General features: G+C 37.3%; 1 protein-coding gene across 5 annotated transcripts; it reads left to right on the top strand.

The window, feature by feature from the left end:
* Positions 1–21,859, top strand: LOC107809024 (peroxisomal ATPase PEX1). Of its 5 annotated transcripts, none has more exons than XR_012697298.1 (17): positions 1–415; positions 528–701; positions 2,294–2,393; positions 3,206–3,691; positions 4,223–4,945; positions 6,158–6,249; positions 9,049–9,122; positions 9,260–9,482; positions 11,216–11,309; positions 11,433–11,587; positions 14,878–15,108; positions 16,707–16,907; positions 17,416–17,541; positions 17,622–17,683; positions 17,869–17,955; positions 18,072–18,104; positions 19,147–19,264. XR_012697298.1 is itself a non-coding variant. In XM_016633605.2 (17 exons), exons 1-17 carry the CDS (start codon positions 203–205, stop codon positions 21,473–21,475), a joined length of 3,396 nt encoding a protein of 1,131 aa, XP_016489091.2. In that variant the 5' UTR covers positions 1–202; the 3' UTR covers positions 21,476–21,859. The 5 variants fall into 5 exon arrangements, 3 of the variants coding, with proteins under 3 accessions (XP_016489091.2, XP_016489092.2, XP_016489095.2); XM_016633605.2 differs by lacking the exons at positions 17,869–17,955; positions 18,072–18,104 and adding exons at positions 21,028–21,312; positions 21,437–21,859; XM_016633609.2 differs by lacking the exons at positions 17,869–17,955; positions 18,072–18,104 and adding exons at positions 21,028–21,312; positions 21,437–21,859 and having other exon boundaries at positions 91–415; positions 2,294–2,389.
* The last annotated feature ends 4,521 nt before the right edge of the window (positions 21,860–26,380 follow it).

The raw sequence follows: 26,380 nt of genomic DNA, 5'->3' as shown, positions 1-26,380 counted from the left end.
ATCTTTACCGGTCATTTAAAAAAAAGAAAAAGTGAACCCGCTTCCCCATCACATTTTATTGGGGTCGGGTCTAACAACTATCATCAATGATAGTACACCTCGGGAAAAGCAATATTTTAGTCAGCAATCAGTCTTTGCTCTACCTCATCCTAAAAACCATTCTTCTCACATTCCAAACATCAGATATCGCACTCGCAAAAAGATGGAGTTGGAGGTGAGAGTCGTCGGAGGAATCGAGACCTGTTTCGTATCGTTACCAGTGAGCTTAATTCAGACTCTCGAGTCCACCACCGCTTCCGGCTACCTTCCTCCCATTCTAGCCCTCGAACTTCGCTCTCCTCAAAACGCTAACCAACTCTGGCGTGTAGCTTGGTCCGGTGCCGCTTCTTCCCATCCCTTTCCTAATTCTATTCAGGTTCACACACCTCAACTTCTCAATTTTTCCTAACGAATTTAACTCCTAACTGAAAATGTTCAATTTTTCTTTTAGTTTTGTGTAATTTATGTTGTTTGTTGTGTGGATGAAGATTGCAAAGCAATATGCCGAGTGTATTGGATTGTCGGATCGTACGGTGGTTCGAGTAATAGCACTATCTAATTTGTCTAAAGCTACTATGGTTACCATAGAGCCGGATACTGAAGATGATTGGGAAGTTTTGGAACTTAATGCTGAGCATGCCGAGCAGGCTATTTTAAAGCAGGTGCTTATAATTACTATGTGTTATTGATTGAGAATGTGTTGTTTCACTTGTATACAGTTTTTCCTCGTTGGTTTTTTTTAATAACCGTGGTGCCCGGGCCAGCTTGTGCGTACCTTGACTAATTCTTTGGTAGACCAGATACTTTGTCTACCAAGTCTTGGGCAGATGGAAGAAATCACCTAGTGGTTTTTAGCAAAGAAAAGTTCTTCCTCGTTCTTGTGTATCATATGTTTTAGTATTTACAGGTTTTCCTGTAGCTTTTGCTTATAAAAGGTTAAACTTTAAATGGGATGGATAAGAAACTACCAGGATATGATCTTTTTTGTGAACCTTATCGATCACCTTAATCGTGATATTAAAATTTCATAATGATGCGATGCATAAGACAAATGACATTAGTGTTTAAGCCAGGTTGTTTTCTAGCAAACTGCTTGTTCCCCTAAATAAAAGTTAAAAAAGAAATGACAATTACAGAGGGCATAACCACCACTAATGGGATTTGTTGTTGGGGCAGGCGGAGAGGTGTAGCTGCACAGTGATATGTTAATTTGTATACTTTCTCCATGTTGCTCCGCTGCTTTCTTGCTTTAGGGTGGCAGATTTACGTATTTGTTTTTGGCTGATACAATAATAAACCTCGATTCATACAGTTTTTAAGAAGGATTCAATTGAATTAATGCTGTGAACTATGGGCATTTCTCTTAGAAATGGGCAAAGGATAAGAGACGCTTATGGGTTTTGGTTAGCATTAGGCAAATTATGCCTTTCATTTCTAACTAGCTTAAAACAAATTTATGAAAGATCGACCTGTTTTGATGATGTGATTCTTAGCTCAACCCTGTGTTACCTGCGAAAAAAGAATCATACCTTGGTTGCTGTCTGTCATCCTTTCTCTTTGCTCTTGGGTTTTGGTTTATTGCTCAAAGTCCAGCTAGAAAGTACTAAAAGTTTTATTTAGAATAAGCATGAGCATCTTTAATGTTACTTGTAGGAGGGAATGCTTGAGATTGTTTCAGATCCTTCTTACCCTCTAGAATTGACTGTTTGTTAACACAAACGTAGTACTTGTGTTGATTGGAGTTGTAGTTACTACCTGGAGTAGTTGAGGTGAGCAAGTTGGCCAGAGCTGCACAGTTATTTAAAAAGCAACAAGATTAATCCCATTCCCGGAGAAAAAGGGGGAAGATACTCGTTTTAATTTTGTAAACATATCAAAAGACCTACTGAACTTGTGTCATAACATACTCTTTGCGTTTCACCCTAAATTCCACATTTCTCATCTGGGTCGTGCCAAATTTGTATCCAGTTTGATCATTTAGACCATATTACCACCTATTATACCCATTCTAAAGTTTTTCCTGGTTCCGTACTTTCAGTTCACTCCCCTAGTTAAATCAGAAAAGATAATCTATCACCTGGCCTATAAACCCACTTCTTGGAAGGTAATCCATGTTCAAGTTAGTATACTATTCTGTCTATAATTTTCTTTCAAGAACAGTGTAAAGTCAAACACAATATTTAACTCGAAGCCTTGGGAATGATAATGTTTTCTTGAAGTTGACCAATACTCAACCATTGTGTATTTTATGCAGGTTGGTATTGTCCATGACGCAATGCGATTTCCTTTGTGGCTGCATGGGCAAACAATTATCACATTCAAAGTTTTTTCAATCTTTCCGCTGACACCGGTAGGTAAGAGGATGTTAATTCCTTGGTTGATGTATGTGATTTATTGCCTATCATGCTCTATTTTTTGATAAGAACTTGGTTGCTAAACTTGAAAGCTTCCCCATTACTGGAATATAAAGTTTCTGAGGAAGATGCATGTTTTGGAGCTTAATGACTACTTTCAATCATGTATTCTCTGACAATGTTGCCTGTATCTTTGTATTACATACTAGAAAGAGAAGATAATTGCTGGTATCTGTTACCGGGGCCTTTCATTTACTAATACCATGGATTAAGGCATTTTTTTTTCTTCTAAAAATAACCGATAAATCCTCAAGGCTAGTGGAGCACATTTCAAAACTCGGTGGATAATGTGCTTGCCCCTCTACTAGGTTTTTGTCTATAGTAGGGTTTGAACACGTGACATGCACCTAACTCATACATCACAAGTTGCTCTCTCACCACTAGACCAAAGCCCTGAGGCACTATGGATTAAGGCTTCTTATTTTCATTTAATCAAGTACCATTTGTTTTATATCAAGGCTTCTATTTGCTCATTTAATCAAATATCAATCCTTCTACAAGGAGGGAAAGAAGATAATGATATATAACAATTTGATATATGTTGCATATTTGCAGTATGCTTGCTAGAGTTTTTACCTTTAGCCCCTCTCCCTTTTAGCGTCAGGTTTGTTTAAAAAAAAAATAAAAACTCAGGTTTGTGTCAAATGAGATCACAACAATAGTAGGACATATATAATGTTCTTTTCACATGCTTAATATGGTTTTTGAGAACTTCATAATCATGAAAAGCTGACTTGCCCGGTTGTTTTCAGTACAACTTGTACCAGGAACTGAAGTTGCTGTTGCTCCAAAAAGGCGAAAAAGAAATATTAGTTCAGGTGAGGATTCCATGATGCAAGATGATAAGATTTCGGTCTCAAAGGCACTATTGAGAGTCCAAGATACTGGTGATCAATGTATTCATAAATACGAGGCTGATGGAGTTGAGATGAGAGTGGTTTTGACCTCTGCTATCTTCATTCATCCAGAGACAGCCAGTATATACACTTTTGAACCTCTTCAGACTGTGGTAATAATTCCCAGATTGCTTCCCAAAGAGACCAAGAAGAATCAGGAGACAGATAGCCGTAGATTGAAAAATAGTGCAACTTCAAAGGAAGTGAAAGTAGGGGGTGCACGTGACAAGCACGATATCCATCAAGCAATGGTTCATCTAATATTTTCAGAATCAGTGGCGAAAGGACATATAATGCTTCCTCAGTCTCTTCGGCTTTATTTGAGAGCGGAGTTACACTCATGTAGGTTTTTCTTTGCAGAACTAAATTGATGCACCAATTGCAAGAGAAGCTGGTGTTATCTAACAGTTCAATTTATTACTCATTATTCGGCTCAGACTTGTTGGTATTTTAGGAAGCAAGTTACTTATATTATCATTTCTTATTAATTTGTTTTTCATATACCATTTGAACTATTCTATTGTTTGCAAGATTTTTTCTGGTTTGTCACCCATACCTAAGTATGATCCAACTTCCATAGCAATTAAAAAAAGTATGATCCAACTTCCATTGGAAACAGAAAAATAGGGAACATCACATTCATATTTTCCATTGGTTCATTGATTGATAATTGTCCAACTTGCTAATAGCCACTCCTTAAAAACCCCTCCTGTCAGAAAAGCAACGGAAGAACCTCAAAAGAATTGGACATGTTACCTGACTAAAATGTTTCTCCTATCATGTCCAGGATTCTATCAAGAATAAATTGGTTTGGTTGCAATTATTTCACCTTTGTTTTCTTACTGTAGCTCTGAAAAATTACTTTGTTTCCAGGTGTTTATGTGAAGAGATTCAATGTCAAATTGAAGAAAGAGATTCCTTTAGTTTCGCTTTCACCTTGTGAATTCAAGATACTCCCAGAGAATGGGGTTTCTGAAGAAAATAATGCTGAAGTTTTGGGTAACAAAAAGAATAATAAAATAATAACAACACTTCTCAGAACCAATTCAGACATTGAGATGGGTACTATTGACTGGTCAACCCATGAGAAAATTGCCACAGCCTTTTCTTCTGAATCTAGCAAGGAAGACAAAGAAACGAGCGTCAAGTCTGATATCAAAAAGGGCATTGCAGCTCTTTTGCGCAGATGGTGTCTTGCACAACTACATGCTGTCACGCTGAAGGCTGGAGTGGAAGTTAAATCATTGATTTTAGGAAACACAACTTTGCTTCACTTCAAAGTGAAAGATGACAGATCCATAAAACATGGTGTCCAAACAATGAATGGTGGAGAAGCAGCACTAGATGTCGTGTATGTGTTGTCAATTTCTGATGAATCAATACGTGATGAAAAGATTGATGCATATGAAGTTGCATTTGATGAAGGAAGCAAGTTAACTACTACTCCCGAAAGCTTAGAACCTTGGCTTGGAAAGCTTCAACTGGGCAATGGTCTCTCCATTAGGACTGTCAGGGAGAAATGCTTTGCTAAAAGCACCAGTCTTACAATTTCTTCATTAGACTGGATGGGAATGGCTGCATCTGATGTGATCAATAGTAGGTATTTCCTCGTTTGATTAGTGTTAAATCATCTAAATGTCTGAATGGAACTCTAAATGCATTGAGATTTATAGGAGCTGTATAATTGCAAATTTTCTACCCTTCTTTAAGGACATCTATTTGTCTTTTACTGTGTAAATGAAGATATATTCCAACAGTAACTTTTTAGTAAAATTGTATGAGAAAGTTATGCTTATTTCCGAAATGCAACATGCCGAATCGCCTTAGTACATATTGAAAAAAAGTTTCTATTATAGGTAAGTAGGGCTTGATAAGCCAGAGTATGTTTGTGTAAGAGTAAGGAACAGCACACAAAGGGAAAAAGGAAGGGATAAATAGAGTATTGAAGGGATTGATGACGTGAATAATTTGGAAAGGAAAGAGGTAGGCATATGAAGAAAGGGAAGCAGTGTATACCACTAGTTGACCTGGAAAAAGAAATTTTGGGGTGGTGAAAGACACTTTCTTCTGTCCAGGCGTTGGGACTTTGGTGATAAAGTTGCTTTCATGTGAGATGGAGAGGTAGAGAGCTTTCTAACTATTTCCACATTAGCAGATGGCTGTCACGTACTATGTATGATAAAAGATGGTTTGGGTCGTTGAGTACTGGAATAAGTATTTAAGCTGCAAAATTTTCCAAATGGGAGAGCATGAAGTGCCAAATGCTGGAGGAATACAAGAATGCAAAGTGCAGTTTATGGTACTTCTTTGTTTTCTGATACTTTTAGGCTTTTAGCAATCTCAGTTTTCAAAATCCCATTCTTATTAGTTGATGGAGAAATAAATCCACATAATAATAACCAAGATGCGGTGGGTGGGTAAAGAGATGGAGTAATACTTTCTGCAATTTGAACTGCCAGTGCTAAGTTATCAAATCCATTGACAATTTGACATCAGTGAAGATCTTGAAAGGTTTCAGCTTTAAGTGAAAAGATTGTGAACCATGTTTGTGTTATGTAAGTCTGCAGTATGTCAAAGAGTTGTGCATGCATTTATTTCTTGTTGTCTGCCAAGCTAATATTGTGACTGGTGAATTTTTTTTGTAATCAGTTAAGTACTATTTTTCCCCCCTTGGAAAAGAGGAAAATTTCCAAGGGAAAAAAATAGTATTTAACTGATTAAAAAAAAAATTCATCACTTGCATATTCATTTTTTCCCCAGTTACATACTATTTTTTTCCCTTTGGCTGAATGCTATCATCACTTGCAGGGTTGTTAGTTCTGTTATCTTCAGCGTCTTGGATGTTGTCCAGTGCTTATGATTTTCCGCTGCCAGGACATATTCTAATCCATGGGCCTTCCGTGAGTTCCCCTTTTCCAGTTCCTTTTTGTGTGTATGTGCTGAATATTTGGATGTTGAAATCTCTGGAGAAGCTTGAAAGTGACTGGATGATTTACAAGCTACCTTTATGGTGTGTCCTTTTCGTTTTGTGTTTTCCCCTCTCTCTGCTGGTGTAATGTTTGATTCCTTGAGAGATGGAATAGTGTAGGAAATATTAAGCAATTTGTCTCTCCTTTCATGCTTTCCAAGTCAAATGGAAAAGAAAAGAACTGAAAGGTCATCATAATAAAAAGACTAACCTAGTGAAAAGGAAGAAGAACGAGCTGTACTTACTTCCCATATTGTTTGACTTGCTTTGATTGTCTAGAGCGTTCTTCCAATGGTCCCGGATTAACTTGGTCCCTGCAATTTTTGGACCATTAGATATGCGAAGCCTACTAGATATAAAGTAGCCCACAATGCAGGGACCGTGCAAGTATCTTGGTGCTATATGAGTAGAGTTGGCTTATTTCAGAGGACAATTCATGCTTATGTCTTCTTATATTTCTTTGACGAGAACTTATAGATTTAGGAAGAAGCCAGAAAAAAAAGAAAAACCAAAGGAAGAAAAATTACCAACCACAAAAGGCTAGAATCTTAGGATGGAAGGAACTTGAATGGCTTCCACTCTCTTGAGGAAGCTGAATGAGTCTAAACACTCATATCTGATATCTGGCTCCATGAGATGGAAAGATGCAAGAGTTGGACCATAGCATCTCAGAGATGGCAGATGTTCCTTGGTGTTTTCAATGTAAAATAGTGATGCAAAGCAGCTTAAAGGAAGCTATTATATGCTGGATGAAAAGGATTGGGAAAAGACAACATAAAGCCATACAACTGAGAAATTCCACCTTGTATTTTACAGGTGATTTGGAATGGAAAAATCACTGGTGTTTTGAGCACGAAGAAGTTGCAACACATGTATACAACATAGATACACTCCGGTGTTTTGTGTGACAAGAAGGTGCCGCCAAAACCTAAATGTAAGTTCTACAGAGTGGTGGTCAAATCGACTATGTTGTATGGGGTTGAGTGTTGGCCAGTCAAGAGCTCTCATGTCTAGAAGATGAAGGTAGTAGAGATGAGAATGTTGAGATGGATGTGCAGGCACACCATGTTAGATAGGATTAGGAATGAAATTATTTGGGGCAAGGTGGGTGTGGTCCCTATTGAGGACAAGATGCGGGAAGCGATGCTTAGATGATTTGGACATGTGAGGAGGAGAAGCACAGATGCCCCGATAAGGAGGTGCAAGAGGTTGACATTGGAGGGCCTAAGGGGAGGTAGAGGTAGGCCGAAGAAGAATTGGGGTGAGGTGATTAAGCAAGACATGACGCAACTATAGCTGACCGAGGACATGACCCTTATAGGAAGGTGTGGAGGTCGAGGATTAGGGTAGTAGGTTAGGTAGTCTAGATTGTTCATACCGGTAGTATTAGTACGTACTCTCGCATTCTGTTGGTATTAGGTTTCTATGACTACCCGTCCCTTCTTTCATTTTGGGTCATCTTGTTGTTATTAATGCTGTTTTTACATGGCTTTTTGGTGTTGTCCCTTCTTGTTTTTCTTTTTATTAATATGGTACTTATGCTTTCCTGAGCTGAGAGTCTATTGGAAACAACCTCTCTTCTCCACAAGGTAGGGGTAAGGTTTGCGTACGCACTACCCTTTCCAGACTCCACGATGTGGGATTATATTGGGTATGTTGTTGTTGCTGTTCACACTCTTCATAGAAGAAACTACATATATCTTTTTGTAACAACGCTCTTTGCTCAGTGCGTTCCAAGTTGATGAATAAAATTCTTATTACTTCCCAGAAACAAAATGCTATAATTTTGAGACTCAGTTTCGAGGAAACCATGGTGATAGTAAATCAATTTTGGTTTTAGATATAGACACTTGGTTCATTTATTCAGAGACAAACAAGTTTATATGTTGTAGAAGACTTTACGAGCCTTACTGAAAGAAGGGAAGAAACTGTTGGTATAATGATTTGCGTCTCTTCTGATTTGATTTATCAAAGGGTTTTAATCTACTTGAGAGCTTGGTCTATTCATCCAATTTGGATTTAGTTGTTTTTTGGCATGAATACGGTTGTTAATTAGGCTTTTAACTCCTTGTTTGGCCTTTCAATCTTAAAGGATGAGCCCAAGTATCAAAATGCAAAAGTTATTAATGGCATCTTTTGTCCTGTAAAGGTAGTTTGCAACTGTTCATTGAGGTATAATCGTTTGTATATCATCCTTGCTGATGCACACTGTCTACAAAAGTTATGAAAAAGGATGTGCGGTAAGGAAGCATACAGTCACAAGGTGCTGAGCTACCTTTAATAGTAATGGTATCCTCTAGTGGTGAGCACCCTCCACTTCCAACCAAGAGGTTGTGAGTTCGAGTACCCCAAGAGCAAGGTGGGGAGTTCTTGGAGGGAGGGAGCCGAGGGTCTATCGGAAACAGCCTCTCTACCCCAGGGTAGGGGTAAGGTCTGCGTACACACTACCCTCCCCAGACCCCACTAGTGGGATTATACTGGGTTGTTGTTGTTGTTGGTATCTTTTAGGATGTGTCCTGGAATTTATGGATCTAAACAGAATGATTGTGTAGAAATCCAATCTGTGTAATATGTGGGACGTAAGTTGATAAGTGTAACTCTATGTCTCTATCTCTATTATTTATCTAGGTTAGTTGATTTAGTATGATTTTGACCTTGACTAATGTGAATCATACAATATTATTGCAAACTGTTGAATGAACCCCAATTTGAACATTTCTTCTGTTTTTAGGGTTCCGGGAAAACACTATTAGCTACAGTAGCTGCTAAATTCGCTGAAGAAAGTGAGGACATCTTGGCCCATATGTAAGGATTTGTTTGGCCAATCCCACCAAACCTTTGTTTTCTGTTGGAAATCATCTTAACTCCATTTTGAAGCTTCAGCTTGAACATTCGTGATTCTGTACCAAGGGATGTAATCTGACTCTTGTTTCTTTCTGCAGAATTTTTTTATCTTGTTCTAAGCTTGCTTTGGAAAAGCCTTCAACCATTCATCAAACTTTGCTTAGCTATGTTGCTGATGCGTTGGATCATGCACCTTCTGTTGTGGTATTTGATGATCTTGATAGCATTATTGCAGCCTCCTCTGAGTCTGATGCTTCTCAACCTTCTTCCTCATCAGCAGTGCTTGCAGAAAACTTTGCTGATATTATTGATGAATATGAGGTGAGACTTGCCGTTAGAGCTTTAAAGGAGCTACTTTAATATTTATCCAAGGCTTGATTTGTGTTCAATGGTGTTTGAGTCTAAACGAGCTGTATATTGGAACCTCCATGGCCAGCTTGATTTCTGTTCTCGTCTTAGGATCTGCGCTAACTCAGTTTCTCTTTCCCATAAAATGACGGAAGGTTATTTGCTTCTGAATGAGGTAGAAATAACACAACTGATGAGAACATTAAGAGGTCGTGTGGTAGAGTGCATTAGAAAAAAATAGTGCATGCATTAGCTTTGTGTATTAGTAATACCTTGTTTGGTACACTTTTTCAACCTATGTACAACTAATACAAGCATTAGTTACACACCCTATTTGATTTTATCCTATGTATAGCTAATACATAGCAAACCATGGTATTAGCAATACCAAGGTTATTAATGCATGCATAAGCTTAGTTAACGACAAAATTGCCCCTTCAAATTTTATGCTTGATTAAAATTCATTCTACCTATTTTTTATTAATGTAAATAAGATACAGGTTGGCAAATTTGCTTTTTCTAATTTTTTTCCACCCCGTTTTCTAATATTAAATTCTTTCAATTAATCATCCCTTCTATTAAAATATCATATTTAATAAATAAATAAAAAGCTAAAAAGCAATTCTTTTTTTAGAAAGTAAAGTACATTTCTCTACAATCGCGAGAATCTTCCTCTTCCTCTCTTGTGAGGCCAATTGCTCCATGGACACACCGTCTTGGATCAGCAATTGCACAAACTGTATAACAATAACAAACCTAGTATAATCTCATAAGTGGGGTCTATGGAGGGTAGTGTGTACATATACCTTACCCTTGCCTTGAGGGTAGAGAGGCTGTTTCCGATAGACCCTCGACTCAAGGAAAGATGTAATTTTTAATACACCAAACCAAACAGTCGATATTAAATAATCTCAGCATAACTAATGCATGCATAACTAATACCCGCATAACTAATACCAGCATTACTAATACACTCTATTCTGCTCTATGCTTATACACTCTACCAAACGACCCCTAAGGATTCTGACACAGTGGAATTCACGCGCCTTCCCTATTTTAACTAAGGTGCGACTTTGCTGCCTTCCCATATTATTTTTTCATGAATTTAAACAAACCTAGAAATTTTCATACTCTTCTAGTCGGTGGAATAGTAGAGGTGCGAGTAAGCTCACATTACCGGTATTAAAAGAAATCTCTTTCATGCTTGGAGAATACGGTGAAATGCTGGAACAATGTAGGAGGTAATGTAAGGCAAAGAAGTGGTGGAAATCTAGCCCTGCTTGCATATGGGGGACTGTGTGAACAGAGAGAAATGCAAGATGTTTTAAAGATATCAGCAGTCCTATACATAGAATTAAGTCAAACTGTATTTTTGTTGTTGTACTCCTGTTGCAAAGAAAATTATGTAGAGGATGCTGAATCTTTACTTGATTTGCTAGGATCACTGTAAAGAATTATAAGTAGTTCTTGTAAGATGAACAAGACTCTGTTTAATTGAAATGTAAATAGAGTGGTCAGCATTTCCTTAATGCTGATGAATATCTGTTACCATTTTCAAAAAAAAAAAAAAAGATTATGGTAAGTGTCCTTAGCCAAGGGCGTTCAAGGTTTGCAATATTATTTGCAACTTCTCTGAGGTCTTGGACTCTTGGGTGATTCATCACAGAGCCTTTTAACTGATAACGCTGTTTCTGTATGTTAAACAGGAAAAGCGGAGGAACACGTGTGGGATTGGCCCAATTGCATTTATTGCTTGCGCACAGTCTCTGACTAATTTACCACAGGGCTTGACCTCTTCTGGTTAGTCCATCATCTTTCAGGGGGAAATCAGTTTTATTATTTGTGACAGTAACTGTCTTCCTCTATCTTCAGTACCACTATACTTTATTCTTAATCCTAATGTTTGGTTTTTATTATGGTCAGGGAGATTTGACTTTCATGTTAAATTGCATGCACCTGCTACCACAGAGCGTGGTGCCTTGCTAAAACATATAATTCTGAAGCGTTCTTTGCAGTGTTCGGATGATATCTTGCTGGATATAGCGTCCAAGTGCGATGGATATGATGCATATGATCTGGTACTTAATTCAGCCCTAAGCTTGGCTAATAACTGGCTAAAACAATTTTATATATGAATGCTTGCTGCTATCTCGGCCGCGTATGAATAGCTTTTAGCTTGATCTGGAATGAGTAAATCTATCTCTTCCTGCTCTCCCTTCCAGCTAAACATCAACATTCTTTCCTGATGGTCCCTACCAAAGCAAAATGTTGTTGGGTACAATGTTTCCCAATAGTAAATTGAAAGGCGTACTCAGTTGATGTGGTGTCACCTATCTTCTGAACTATTTTCCCTGATTAATTAAGTTGGTTAAGATTGATATTGGGAAAAATAAACGTCGCTTACAGGTGACATTACGTTCAGGAGAATTGTTAATTTTATCTTAGATGTTCAAACTCCAAACATCCTGCCTTCTGCAAACAACAACAACAACAAACCCAGTGTAATCCCACAAGTGGGGTCTGGGGAGAGTAGTGTATACGCAACCTTACCCCTACCTTGAGAAAGTAAAGAGGCTGTTTCCGATCCTGCCTTCTGCAAACAGAGAACTAAAAAGATATTCTCATTTTACTTTTGAAAATACTGACCATGTACATAACATCAACTGTAACTTTAAGGAATGTTGAAGACATAATAATATAAATAAACATATGCTCTCTCTAACAGTTTAAGCTTTTAGAAGAGATGGTCACACACTTCAACATAGTATACGAGCAGACAAGAAGTCGTGAGTTCGAGTCTTACTGCCACCAACTATAAAAAAGAATGTCCACATGCTTAGGCTCATAAAAAAGAATCAAGCCCGTACGTAAGTGAGCGTGTTGAAGACATAATTAAGTAAATAAAAGTGTGATCTCTCTTACAATTTAAGTTTTTAGATGAGATGGTCATACACTTCAACAAGGAATAAATGAGCTTCAGAGTAGAACTAGGAGCTAGTTTTTTTCCAAAGAGAACACTTCATTTGGTCCTTTGATAAAACAACTTCCTCTTTATTTAGGAATGTGCGGCTATCTAATTGAGAGATGGCTAGTACTAGACAACTTAGGTTCTGTCTGTGCAGGAAAAATTGGAACAAGAAATTTCTCGAGTAGAATGATGAACTTGTGAGCCCACTATTATCATGCATTTTACTGCTTATCTTTTGTTTAGTTGGGACTAGGGGTGGCAAACGGTCGGGTTGGGTCGGATATGTGTGGGTCAAAAACTGATAATGCAAAAAACGGATAAAATATCCAACCTGACTGATATTTAATACGGATAGAAAATGGGTTAACTGGCAGATAATATGGATATCCATATTATCTATAGCTTCTTGAAGATGATCATTTTTGGGAGAACTCCTAGTTTCCCAAACTTGTGGAACCCCCAATTTGAGTCATTGCAAATGTAAAAGTTAAACCCATTGTTTTATCCATTTTGCTACCACCAGTTAGGACGTACCATTCCATTAACGTGGTTGAGCCCAAAAAATCCATCTCAATTTTGGGGGATCACGAAGTAGCTGACTCTTTCTGCAAAACTTAATTGACTCTTACTACAGAAAGTACTTTAGATTCATAATCGTCTATGATTTTTTAATTTTATTTTTGGAGAAAGAAGTGCAGCATAGATGTGATTGTTTTCACTGACCTGTACAACTGGAAAAGGAGGGGGGGGGGGGTTTGGAGAAGGGGAGAAAAGAAAACAAGCAGACCTGTATCTTTCTTAAACTCAAGAAGTCACCCTGTGAATTCTCTAGGAGACATCCACAAACCAGAGTTTTTATGAGATGTAACTTGCTTTTCATACTATGAGTACCCTATAGTAGGTTTTATCACTTTTTCTTCACTTCGTAAATGATTAATAACAAGGTTCAATTTCTATACCTCCTCGAATGCACTCCTGTGCTATACATTCAATAAGTACACAGCCTGCATTTTGCCAGATGTAGATGATGACTATTTGAGTATTCCAAAGGATTCTATATATTGGCCACCTTGTACAGAGAGTCTAATTATATTCCTACACATGTATCTGCATCTAGTGGTGCTTAACTTACAGCTGACTGCTGATGCCACAGGACCATTTGCTCCAACCATGGTGGGCAGGATTATTCGACACATGGCTTGTATGCTGTAGCAGGGTGCCCCATAGGTTGTTCGAGTTGTGAGTAAACCTACTGTTATAAAAAGGAGACGACTTAACAAAAACATGTGAATAAACATCTCACATTTTAGCCAAAGTAAAGACAAAGTAAATAATCTACATTGATTTTAGCAAATTAAGTGAATAAAAGAAATTAATAGAATTGTACTTTAGCAAAGTCGAAAAATAAGATTAAAACTACTTGTGGAAAGTTGTTAAATACTTTAACAAGAATCTGTTAAAATTGGTGAAAATTTACCCATTGAATCTGTATTATCCGAAGCAGTAAAATATATAAAGGTTGCTATGCAAGAATGAATTATTATGTGATCAGTGAACTATTTCCTTTTTGTGAGTAGTCTAACAATTGGTCCACACATGTTCATATTTCGTTATATCATGTACGAACATTTTGTTTTTTTCCTTATATTCCTACTCGTTGTCGGATAGAGAATCAGTACAACTGCGATAGAGAATAGGTACAATTGCCCCTCTCTATCCTACTGTCTAAACAGCAATAAGCATCTGGTAGAAAGTTTTGTGGGCGAGCATTTCAACTTGAAAATGGCGATCAGAAAGAAGTATTTAGACATTTATTTTTGGTTTAACCATCCCATATCGGGAGCCCACTGTATCCGGCGGTAGAAAGGCCACTATGTGGTGTTTAAGTGCTCCGTACCAAAAGGGACTCCGTTTCCAGGGTTCAATGCCAAGACCTCCTCTGGTAAGGATGGAGGAACCTTTACAATTTCATCACGTCCTTTGGTAGTGAAGTATTTGTATTTCATAGACTGTATAATAGCTGCTGAACAGAAAACTTTAATATTGTCCATTTCTTAGTTGTATCATATATCTAGATGATTAATGTCCTACAATTGTGTTAAGGATGGAGGAATCTTTACCTTCACCACACCCCTTGGGTGGTGAAGTATTTGTACTTCATAGACTGTAAAGTAGCTGCCAAACAGAAAGCTTTAATATTGTCCATTTTTTAGTTGTATCATATATCTCGATGATTAATGTTCTAAAGTTGTATTTCTTTGAAGTCGTCAGTTGAAAATATAATTTTCGTATGAAACTTTGTTATTTGTGTTCTGGTCATAAGTTGATGGAGTTTCTGATTTTCTTTCTTTAGCTGCCAGAGGAACACTTGCATTTATGCTGGGTTTCATTTTATTTCAGGAAATACTGGTTGATAGGTCTGTTCATGCTGCAACTGGCCGCTTTTTTACTAGTGATTTGGGTGTTGGAAGACAGGAAAAACCTCTTTTACTTAAGGATGATTTCCTGCATGCCATGCATGAGTTTGTTCCAGTGGCAATGCGTGACATTACTAAACCGGCTGCTGATGGTGGTCGGTCTGGTTGGGAGGATGTTGGAGGTCTTAATGACATCCGGAATGCTATTATAGAGGTAAATGTTTATTTTCTGCTTTTTGGGGTTGTATATCCTTTACTGCTACACTAATTAATGTTTTAGTTGTTCATTGGATGAGACATTGATGTAAATTTTAAACAAGCAATTATTTATTTTATGTCTATGCGTCGGCTCATGATTTCTGTTCCCCTTTTATGTTTTCCTCTGCTTGTATGGAACATGCAAAGTAGATCGTGCACCTGTCGTCTGACCTGTTGGTCCTAAGCAATGTCTTGCGCGAAGCGACCCACTTAGAAAAAGCTTCCTTTATGTCAGGGGAGCACTAAAAATGCAACTTCGATAGGATGCAGATTTGCATTATCAACATTCATTTGGCACATGGAGGTTAATTTGATCCTCCTTTTTCTTTCAAAACTTTGGGTTCTAATAAATACTTTGTATAATCTTTTAATTATTGAGTTAAAAATTGCCCCCACTGAAGGTGTGGATATGGCAATTTTAAATTATATGCTGGATATGAGAGAGAAAGGAAGTGGACTTCAAATTTTTTACAAAGTCATTTTGTTTCTAATATGATGAGAGAGAAACCTGAAGGTAAAAGCTTTTTTGCCCTTGGACCCATGATTTATACTCCATATTTTATTTCTTTTGAACATTTTAGACTCACCTTCCAACAATCAGAAGAAATGTGATCAATCCATTCAGCATTTTATCAATATAAATTATTCTTTCACATTTGCACTGTTTTCTTCTATTCTTTTTCCATCTCTCCTTTCCATAACAATTAAGAAACTTGCGGATGGCAACATCTATATTGGCTTTCCTGCATGATTAACGATGCTTTTGTAAGGTAAATAAGTTTATTAATATTGGGAAAAGCTCCCATATACAAGAGGTATACGGAAAAGTGGTGACTCTATATCAAAACATAATTCTCTACAATAGACACTCGGTCATCTATACAAATAGGAATCTCATGGGTGCTCTAAAAGCAATCAAAGACATGAGGCTACTCCTCAAATATACAAAATCATTTTCAATATTCCTCAAATGTATAAAATCATTTTCAATCTCCTCAAAGGCTCTCCTATGTCTCTACCTCCGTACAACCCACATTAGACCTAAGGAGGCAACTTCTCATGCCATTGGTCTTCTTTTCCCTCTGGTTGAATGATTATAGTTTGCCTATATTATTGCGTTGGCTTCAATAAAGGCAGCCAATAATTATTACTCATGTAGTGGGATAGAAACATCAACTACTAATTGGCTTGTCAGCTTGTCAGAGAGATGGAATACCAGACACTCTAGAATAACTTTAGCTTGCACTTCTTTCTTTGTTTCATGAGCTTGTTGGGGGTTCTTTTCTTTTTGTCTTGTTTCGTTATGTAACTTAGTTACTCATCTTCTATGTCCAAGTATGCTATCATTCAGCAAATATGGATGAACATCCTTGATAGTGAATGATGATAAATGGTTATAAACCCCTTTTAAGTAGTATGGGTGTTAAGCTAAACAAAAATCATGTTCTAGGGTTTGCATGTGCTTTACTTGAAGGTTCTCTTTTATATTTCATATCAACTTTAGCTTGGATCAATTAGTTCAGCATATCAAGTTCCTGTTTTTGCTGCTGTCAGATGATTGAATTGCCATCCAAATTTCCAAATATATTTGCACAAGCTCCTCTAAGGATGCGGTCCAATGTTCTGTTGTATGGCCCCCCTGGTTGTGGCAAAACACACATTGTTGGTGCTGCAGCTGCTGCATGCTCACTAAGATTTATCTCAGTCAAAGGTCCTGAGCTGCTGAATAAATACATTGGTGCTTCTGAGCAAGCTGTAAGAGAATTTACAACTTTTCCACTTCCCCTAGTACATATTGTTATTATGATGATGCCAAACACCCTCCCCCGCTACTACTGCAACAATTTCTTTTGCGGGAACCGAAACAAGAGCTTGAACAGGAGCTGCTGTCGATATTGGCAACATTTTTAGGGAGCTCAAGGAAGAAGGGAAAAATCAATAAATAAATTAAACATCAAGACAGAATTTGGATTATCAATCTTCTCGGGTTCAACTTTTGCTCTCATGTCTCATCCCAACCCACCTCCCAGAAGGTTGGTTGCTTAAGTTCAAGATAAGGTCAAACTGGACAAGTAAAACTTGTTTTCCTAATCATGGCCACAATAACTTGAACTTAAGTTTTCATATAATAGATTGGTCAAAGTCTTAAAAATGTTCTGAAAATCTAATAGCTATCTGAAGACCAAATTGTCAACCCCCTACATCCTAGCATCTAGCTTTTCTTGGAGCTTTTGGATTGTTCATGCTAATTATTTTGTTTTAGGTACGAGATATATTCTCAAAAGCAGCTGCAGCAGCACCATGCCTTCTATTTTTTGATGAATTTGATTCTATCGCGCCAAAGAGAGGGCATGACAACACTGGTGTTACTGATAGAGTTGTTAATCAGGTTATTTCTTGTCCATATCTTTTGTTGTTTCCATCCTCTTTTTACCTTGCATAATTTTCATTTTTGTTCAATTAATGCAGTTTCTTACTGAATTGGATGGTGTTGAAGTGTTAACGGGTGTATTTGTATTTGCTGCTACAAGGTTAGCGTCTAACAGGATGGGCTTGGTTTACTATTGCTTTCAAGTTTTTGCCTTCACTTGAATATGTGGTACCCGTATTTCATCTGTTGGCACGTTTGTCGGTTCTTGGCCTAATCAGTGATTGAGCATATATGCAGCCTTGTTATTTTGTTGAGTTTTGTACTACTAGATAGACATTAATGCAGGTTGAAACAGACGCACAGAAATGCACGGGATGGAGAGTGCATCAGTTAGTTTCCAGATTTATTGCCATTGAAGTCTCAAACCGTTAAGTGAGTTTTCCTTAATTGCTAGGTTGGAAATTGTTACACTAAGAGATGGACCACTTCCAGAGGGGAATTTATAGAACAGAGGCATTCTTTAATCTTTTCTCTTCAATCTTTTGCAGGGACTAGTCATTGGGGAAAAAAAAATTCTTTAGGTCAGAGATTAATAGAATCAATTTAGAAATTTTTTTCTGATACTCTCTACTCTCTAAAAGCTAATGGTGCCTCACATAATAATAAGGGGAAAAAAAGGCCAGAAACAACTGCTTGAAAGAACTTGGTTAATATATTTAGTTATTGTCTGTCTGTTGAACATCTTTGTTGAGGAGATTATGAAGAACAAGGGGTCGTATCAAGCTTAGGTGGTCCAAAAGTGTGTAATGCTTTAAAGATCAAGCTAGAGTCTTCCAACTTGGTATCCCTATTTACCATGTTGAGGTTATCGGTTCTGGGCAATCTCATGCGTGTCACTGAAATGGCAAAATACACACGGATATATTTGAATAGGTGTGTACGTGAGTGCTCGAGCACAGGCGAAGACATCTAAAATATTCTATAGATCAGCAGCAGCTTTCTCTTTGACTAAATCCTTTTACTTGACCTATAGTTATTTATCTAATAAAATTTGTCTTCCTTTTACTTGTAAAAAGAAACTAATAACATCTGTCCTCCTTTTAGTTGTGGAATAGGTGATCGGGGGTTGGCAGCGTTATCTCTGTGGCATACAAATTGGCATGCCTGCACCCCTTGCCTTATGACTCTTTGAGAGTGAATACTACATGCAACTCATTCTACTTTAGACCATGGTATTTGTATAGACCTAATGAAATGCCTGTGAGAATATCTCTACTGGAAAGTAATTTTAGCTCATGAATATTTTCCCTTTTTGACCTAATGACATTTAGCTTTAAAGGTACATCAAGTACCTGTGTCTGAATGATGGAATTGAATTCATCACTACATTGTTATGTGGTATTCTTTTATGGAATAGTTAACAGCCGGTGATAAAACTTGTAGCCTAACATTCCATACCCCTGTACTGTTAAGGTTGTCTAATCATGATATACTTCTGCATTTTACTGAATACTTGATCCTTTATGAAGAACAAGAATTCATTAGCCTTCTTTTCTGTGGAAGAATACCATGATGCAATTTCTCTGATCAAGTTTGACCTTTCTTGTCTTCATTTTTAAGCAGTAGACCGGACTTGCTTGATGCTGCACTTTTACGACCTGGAAGGCTGGATCGCCTTCTCTTCTGCGATTTTCCTTCCCAGCGTGAGAGGTTGGAGATTCTTTCTGTTCTATCGAGAAAAGTAAGTCTTATTCTGATTGGGGCACTTCTTTCAATCAATCTCAAAGAGATGTTATATTATGTGGATAATGAGCAGGAGGTGTGGGATGTCTTTCCAGATTAGTTTATGCCTCTTCCCCATTCAACTACATGGTAATGGGGCTTGACTTGATTGGATTTACTCATATTTGCCTCAATTAGGAATAACCTGACAGTACAAATGGATCTTACGAAGGAAAGATCTCATTTGTTTCATTCGGGGCAAAGGAATGTAGAATACTTAGTACAATATTGGGTAACTTTTAGGTTATGCTAAAAGTTAGGTTTCCCAAGGTCACCGATTTCCATGTTCTTCCGATTTAGACTCAGGCTTCCTTGGAATTAGATTGAAAGGTCTTTAACAGTCTTGGTCTATGTTGTGCGGATTTTCCAAATATGTTGTCGTACCCGTGTCAGATCCTCCATAAATGCACTAATTTTGGAAGACCTGATACGCACTGGTGACATATTTGGAGAGCCCGAGTAACATAGGTCTCGGTTCCTTCTTGTCTTTGCAAAGTGACAATATAATGGCGAAGTGTTTGTTAAATCATTTTAAAGAAATGGTAGGAGGGAAACGTGATCATTCCTATGAGTAAAATTTGGGAGGGATCAAGACAATAACAACATATCCAGTATTATCCAACTGTGGGGTGTGGGGAGGGTAATGTGTACGTAGACCTTACCCCCTACCTTGTGAGGATAGAAAGTCTGTTTCCAATAGACGCTCGGATCAGGAAAGTATAAGCACCACATTAATGAAAATATAGACAAGAAGGGACAGCACCAAAAAGCAATATAAAAGCAGAATAAAAACAACAATATAGTAAGGTGATCAACAATGAAAGAAAACAATGGTTAGTCTTAAAAACCTACTACCAACAGAAAGCGAGACTGTGTGCCAATACTACTGTTATGAACACTCTAGACTACTTACCCTACTATCCTAATCCTCGACCTCCATACCTTCCTATCAAGGGTCATGTCCTCGGTCAGCTGAAGCTGCGCCATGTCTTGCCTAATCACCTCTCCCCACCTCTTCTTTGGCTTACCTCTACCTCTCCGTAGGCCCTCCAATGTCAACCTCTCACACCTCCCCACCGGGGCGTCTGTGCTCCTGCTCCTCACATGACCAAACCACCAAAGCCGCGCTTCCCGCATCTTGTCCTCAATAGGGGCCACGCCCACCTTGTCGTGAATAACCTCGTTCCTAATCCTATCTAACCTGGTGCGCCCGCACATCCATCTCAACATGCTCATCTCTGCTACCTTCATCTTATGGACATGAGCGATTTTGACTGGTCAACACTCAGCCCCATACAACATAGTCGGTCTGACTACCACTCTGTAGAACTTACTTTTAAGTTTCGGTGGCACCTTCTTGTCACACAAAATACCGGAAGCGAGTCTCCATTTCATCCATCCCGTCCCAATTCGATGTGTGATATCTTCATCAATCTCCCCATCCCTCTGAATAATAGAACCAAGATATTTAAAACTTCCTCTCCTAGGGATGACCTGCGAATCCAACCTCACCTCCCCTTCCCCTCCCTGAGTCTCACCACTGAACTTACACTCCAAGTATTCTGTCTTGGTCCTGCTCAACTTGAAACCTTTAGACTCCACGGTCTGCCTCCGTACCTCTAACCAGTAAAGCTTTTGCTTTGACGATGGTCCGTATATTAAATTTTTAAGTATACTTTTATTTGAATGAAGACAATAACTGATTTACTTGCTTAAATGCAGTTACCATTTGAAAGTGATGTCGATTTGGATGGCGTAGCTCGTTTGACAGAAGGGTTCAGTGGAGCTGACCTCCAAGCACTTCTCTCTGATGCACAGCTTGAGGCTGTCCATGATCTTCTAGATAGTGAAAATGTCGGCAAGCCTGAGAAGAAGCCAATCATCTCTGATGCTCTCCTGAAATCTATTGCATCCAAGGCAAAACCATCTGTTTCTGATGCTGAAAAGCAGCGATTATATGACATCTACAGTCAGTTTTTGGATGCAAAAAGATCAGTGGCTGCACAGGTGCGGTGTTCTTTGCTTAAAGCTGGACTGGGAGATGATTTACCTCCCTATATAGCTTGCTAGTATGATAACCTTTTCTATTGTTTGGTATAGCTAACCTCCATTCAACCATGTTTATTTACAGTCAAGAGAAGCAAAAGGAAAAAGAGCAACCCTCGCTTAACGATTGACTGCTACTCGAGCTCTATGTGCAAGAGCTTGCTAAAGACACACTAGTGACTAGCCTGATCACTTGCAGTAGCTGCATTTTGGGTGGAGTTTGTAATGACACCATCCCTTTTGTCATTTATAGTTCGAAATATCTTGTTGTAGCATTAGTCTTACCTATGTGTGGGAAAGTTGAAAGGGAAAACTTACATTAATCTGCCCGATTCTCAGTGTTATTGGGTATTCGTCTTAGTTTTAGGAGAAGAGCCCATGTCAAATTAGCGAGTGATTCTTACCATTGTTTTTTCTTCTGGACAACTGAAATGCGTCTGCAAACAAAAACTCTGCAATAATGAACACAGATGGCTTCTATCTGTTTCAGCTTTCCCCCCAAGAAAAATGATGAGATCTTCTGCAAAAGTTAGAAGCACAGAAAAATAAATTGAGTAGATGAAGGGTGTGTTTGGGATGACAAAAAATGTTTTCCATGGAAAATGAGTGGTTTATAATTTATTTTTCTTTGTTTGGTTGGTGAGTGTAAATTTTTTTGCCTCACCTCCTTCCTCTAAGTTCCCATGTTTCATGTGCTCTTCTCCCTTCCCCCCAAATACCCAACGTTTTCAGGACTTTTTTTTCTTCAATAATTTAATTATTCTTCTAAAAATTCATACAAACCCAAATGAAGTAATGTGTTGCATTACTTTTTTACGCAAAAATAACGTTGAGATTTTTTGTTCCATAACTAAAAAGAAAATACTCTTTTTCTTTTGTTAAAAAAAAGTACTCTTTTTACAACATGAAAATAAAGTACTTATTTTGTTGAAATGAAAGAAAATGTTTTTTTTACATCATAAAAAGAAATTACTTTTATTGTTGAAATGAAAGAAAACACTTTTTCTACATCATGATTTTTTTTTTTTGAAATGAAATAAAATACTTTTTACTATATCATTTTGTTGAAAGGAAAGAAAATACTTTTTTACATCACGAAAAAAAAATACTCATTTGTTAAAATGAAAAAAAAGTACTCTATCTATAACATGAAAAGAAAGTATCATTAAGAATATTTCTATTTAGTGTGGGGGTTTGGGCAAGGGTGGGATGGATGGGTGGTAGGGTGGGGGTAGGTTGGTAGGGGGTGAGGTGGGGGTGGGTGGGGAAGGTTAAAAGAGAGTTTTGGAAAATATTTTCACTTCTCTTGATAGGAAAAACATTTTAAGAAAATGAGTTCATGAGGAAAATATTTTCCAAAATATTTAAGCCAACTAAACATGAAAAATATTTTCCGGAAAATATTTTCCTTCGCACCAAACACACCGAGTTGGATAATCAATTTTTAATTTCATAAGAGTTCGAAGTTTGTTTTCTTCATTTGTTTTATCCTCGGTAGGAATGAAATTAATTCAATCCAGTCTCATTCATCCCTTTACATATGGGTTTTCGAATTTAGCTTGTACCGCTATGGGTTATTTATAACATCTTTGTATATGCAGACTCTATGTAAATAGGTATCAGAAAATGCATATCTCAAAATATTTAGGCAAATAATGCATAATCTCTGTCAATTAGGTACCACATATTCTTTTCTATTCTGTTAATATAAAAATAATATATGATATAATAGCAACAATGATAATGAATACAATATTCTAATATATTAGTGTCTGGGATCATGAAAAAAAGGGAAGAAAGTAGGAAAAAGAATTAAGCATAAGGGTGATGAATGTTGGAAATCGTTGAAATTAGTTTAGTCCAAGTAGACAAAATGATAAAACAAGAGTATTAAGGACCACAGGAATTAATCTTAGAGTGAGTCTGGTATAAATTGAAAATGATGAAGTGGACGTTTTTCTATCTTTATCTTGTTGTAAGCGTATCAAATTTGTTTGGCATTTTCTAGCCCATTTTGGCAAAAAAGTGATGGTTTAATTGTAGCAGCCCATCAGGTTTTTGTTGGACTCTGTGAACACTGGCCCGTAATCCTTCCACTGCACAGAGCGGGAGCTGTTCGTTGCTCTGTTAAACCAGCCTCACGCGGTCCGCCCCACTTTAGGAGCTACGCAACCCATATTTTCACTTGGGCCGCGAAGCCCAACTCTATGCTTGGACAGGGCAGGCTAGAGATTAGCCCACAAAGTCCTACCCAGCTGGAGTCAGCCCAACCATTCCACCACTTTAATGCCCCCACTTGGGTTACAAGCTAACGTTACCAGCTCGGCGAGCAGCATTCATTTACACTTTGTATATAAAAGGGAAACAACTTTCTTTATCAACCGATGTGGGATAGCAATCTTTATGGGATAACTAAAGCTAATTACGACTTCCTAACAGTTTTTCCCTTGCGGATAAACAGAGCTAAATTAGAAATGATTTGCACTGAATAAGATTTTCATGCATAGTTAGTAAATACCAAAATTAATTAGTCATACGTTTATCTGAGACCTATTCTTTAATAAAAATTTTGGGCTCTTAATTTCTTAATTCTTAAAATAACCAATTAAATAGATGTAACGTTTTATTGAATCAAAGACACGTAGACAAATGAAGGAGGAGGTAGTAGAGTCTTCCCTCAAAGAATGAAAAAAATACTAGTTTGTGTCTATGTAAAACCAAAGATTTCCTATCTAATAGGAGTATAAAACACGGAGAACTCTCCGGTGCGTGACATCAACATTTATCTAGAACAAAGAATTACATACCTGATTTTTTTTTCTCATTCGGTATCGGGTAACTATTTTGGGTCCGACTAATTCGAATTCGCATAAGGTCTATTATATGAAAAAAAAAATTCCTTACCAAGATTTTTCTATCCCCAAAACCCGAACCTAAAATATTTGATTAAGGAAAATAATCTTATCTCTTAATGTGCTACCAATGCATCAATGATGTCATACATTATTCATTAATGGAGGCTCTCTTTAACAAACAATGTAATTCGATACCATTTCACAAAAAAGAAGAAGAAGAAGTTGTGTTTGTATTTTAAAGGTAAAATATATAAACAAACACTCAAATTTAATCTCAATTCTAACTTTGATATTACACTTACCCAATGACGAATTAGATACTTCAACTTGACATAACTTGACACTTCAACTTGGTCGCATTTCTGTTTCTGTTTGGATTCAATAAACGAGAAAAGCAAAAAGAACTTGTGCGAGGGAGACATTGAGAGGAACAAAGTGTTTTCAAGACAGTGATTTATACTCTCTGCACCACATAAACTTAAAAGATGTTATATATTACATTTCAAATATAGCAGGAATTATAGGACCTTTATAAAGATAAATGGTGCATCCGGCAAAATCCAGATGGTGTTATCCCTTCCTTATGCTACTAGAGAATAGTAAACATAGTCGAGTTTTATCCATAAGTCCAATCTCTCAATTAACATATGAATAATTTAGGCGATAGTATTACTTATAGCAATAAAGAACATCTCCCACCAAAAGATCAGTCCAATAACACCACTCACCGATAAATAACACAATATTTCTTCGTAAATCTCGCTATTTGAATTTAACAATCCAGAAAACAGAATTTGTAGCAAAGGGAATCGCCTCAAATGGGAAGAGCACCAGTGCTTTGCGGAGAATATTCCTTACATCATGTTAGAAAGGCAAAACATCAACAAGAATGATAGATTACCAAATAAAGTGAAGGATTTAACTTTCCTGACAAGAACAGAGAAGTTTGTGTTGCTTTGTTGACGTACTAAAGTTTTTAATTAGATTTTTGTTTTTATCATCTTATATTGAAAATAAAAGAAACAAAAAAAGAAAAAAATGTATACAAAGGATATGACTTAATTCTCAACATACTTTTAAAAATAACGCCAAAGAATATGGTGGATGAATCGAAATTTTTTTATCCTTAATTAGAATTTTGGTTCGAGCTTTTTGAGAAATAAAAAGACTTATACTACGAAACACTTCCCTTTTAATATGCAAATCCAAATTAGTCGGATGAAGAATATTTTGAATACCAAATGTTAAATAAAAACACTTTTGACAATTGCAAGATTAATTATTTGAACTATAATTCCTTGGTGTACATGCTCATTTATTTGGCTTATGTTTTCCTCTTTCATCACAAAAAGATGACCTCATTCATAAAGAACTAATTTCTATTAATACAAACTAAAAGAACTAAAAGAATATTGTCACGACCCGGAATTTTCATCGTCGGGACCGTGATGACGCCTAACATTTCACTTGCTAGGCAAGCCAACGTTAGCGAATCATTAAGCCACTTCTTATACATTTCAGTAAATAACAACAAATAAGCTATAGCGAGTTTAAAATGAGTGCGGAAATATATAATAACCTCAATATATATATATACTACTACCCGGATCTGGAGTCACAATTCACGAACTTCTAAGATTTTTCTACAAGTAAATGTCTGAAAGAAATACAATTATTTTCGAAAGGAAAGAAACAGTAAAAATGCAATGGCTAGAAGGGGACTCGAGAGTCTGCGGACGCTGGCAGATCTACCTTGGGTCTCCTGTCGGTTGAATCCAGCAGCTAACCTCACGATCAGCTCAGACCAATACCAAAATCTGCACAGGAAGTGCAGAGTGCAGTATTAGTACAACCGACCTCATGTACTGGTAAGTGCCGAGCCTAACCTCGACGAAATAGTGACGAGGCTAAGACGGGTCACTCACACTATAACCTGTACGCAATATATATAATAAAAGCATAATAGGAAATGCAGAATAGAAGAAAGCAGTAAATTGCAAGAAATACGCTATCTCCTGGAGATATATCAACAATGTTTAAAAATTACCGATCCTTAAGTGCAAAAGAGAATACCGTAAGGCTAACATATCTCAGGGAAATATAAACACATAAGTTATTGCGACACGCAGCCCGATCCCACCATATCACAATAACACAATCATAGTTCATCCTTA

The sequence above is a fragment of the Nicotiana tabacum genome, chromosome 12 (genome assembly GCF_000715075.1).
Source record: "Nicotiana tabacum cultivar K326 chromosome 12, ASM71507v2, whole genome shotgun sequence".
Taxonomy (NCBI): Eukaryota; Viridiplantae; Streptophyta; class Magnoliopsida; order Solanales; family Solanaceae; genus Nicotiana; species Nicotiana tabacum.
Note: the sequence above shows the minus strand (reverse complement) of the source record. Positions and strands in the feature narration are given on the sequence as shown.

Excerpts from the sequence above, each read along its gene's own strand:
- LOC107809024 (XM_016633605.2), top strand. The coding sequence starts at position 203 with ATGGAGTTGGAGGTGAGAGTCGTCGGAGGAATCGAGACCTGTTTCGTA. Across the intron at positions 3,692-4,222 it reads GAGAGCGGAGTTACACTCAT|GTGTTTATGTGAAGAGATTC; the intron begins GTAGGTTTTTCT and ends CTTTGTTTCCAG. Across the intron at positions 16,908-17,415 it reads TTGGTGCTTCTGAGCAAGCT|GTACGAGATATATTCTCAAA; the intron begins GTAAGAGAATTT and ends ATTTTGTTTTAG.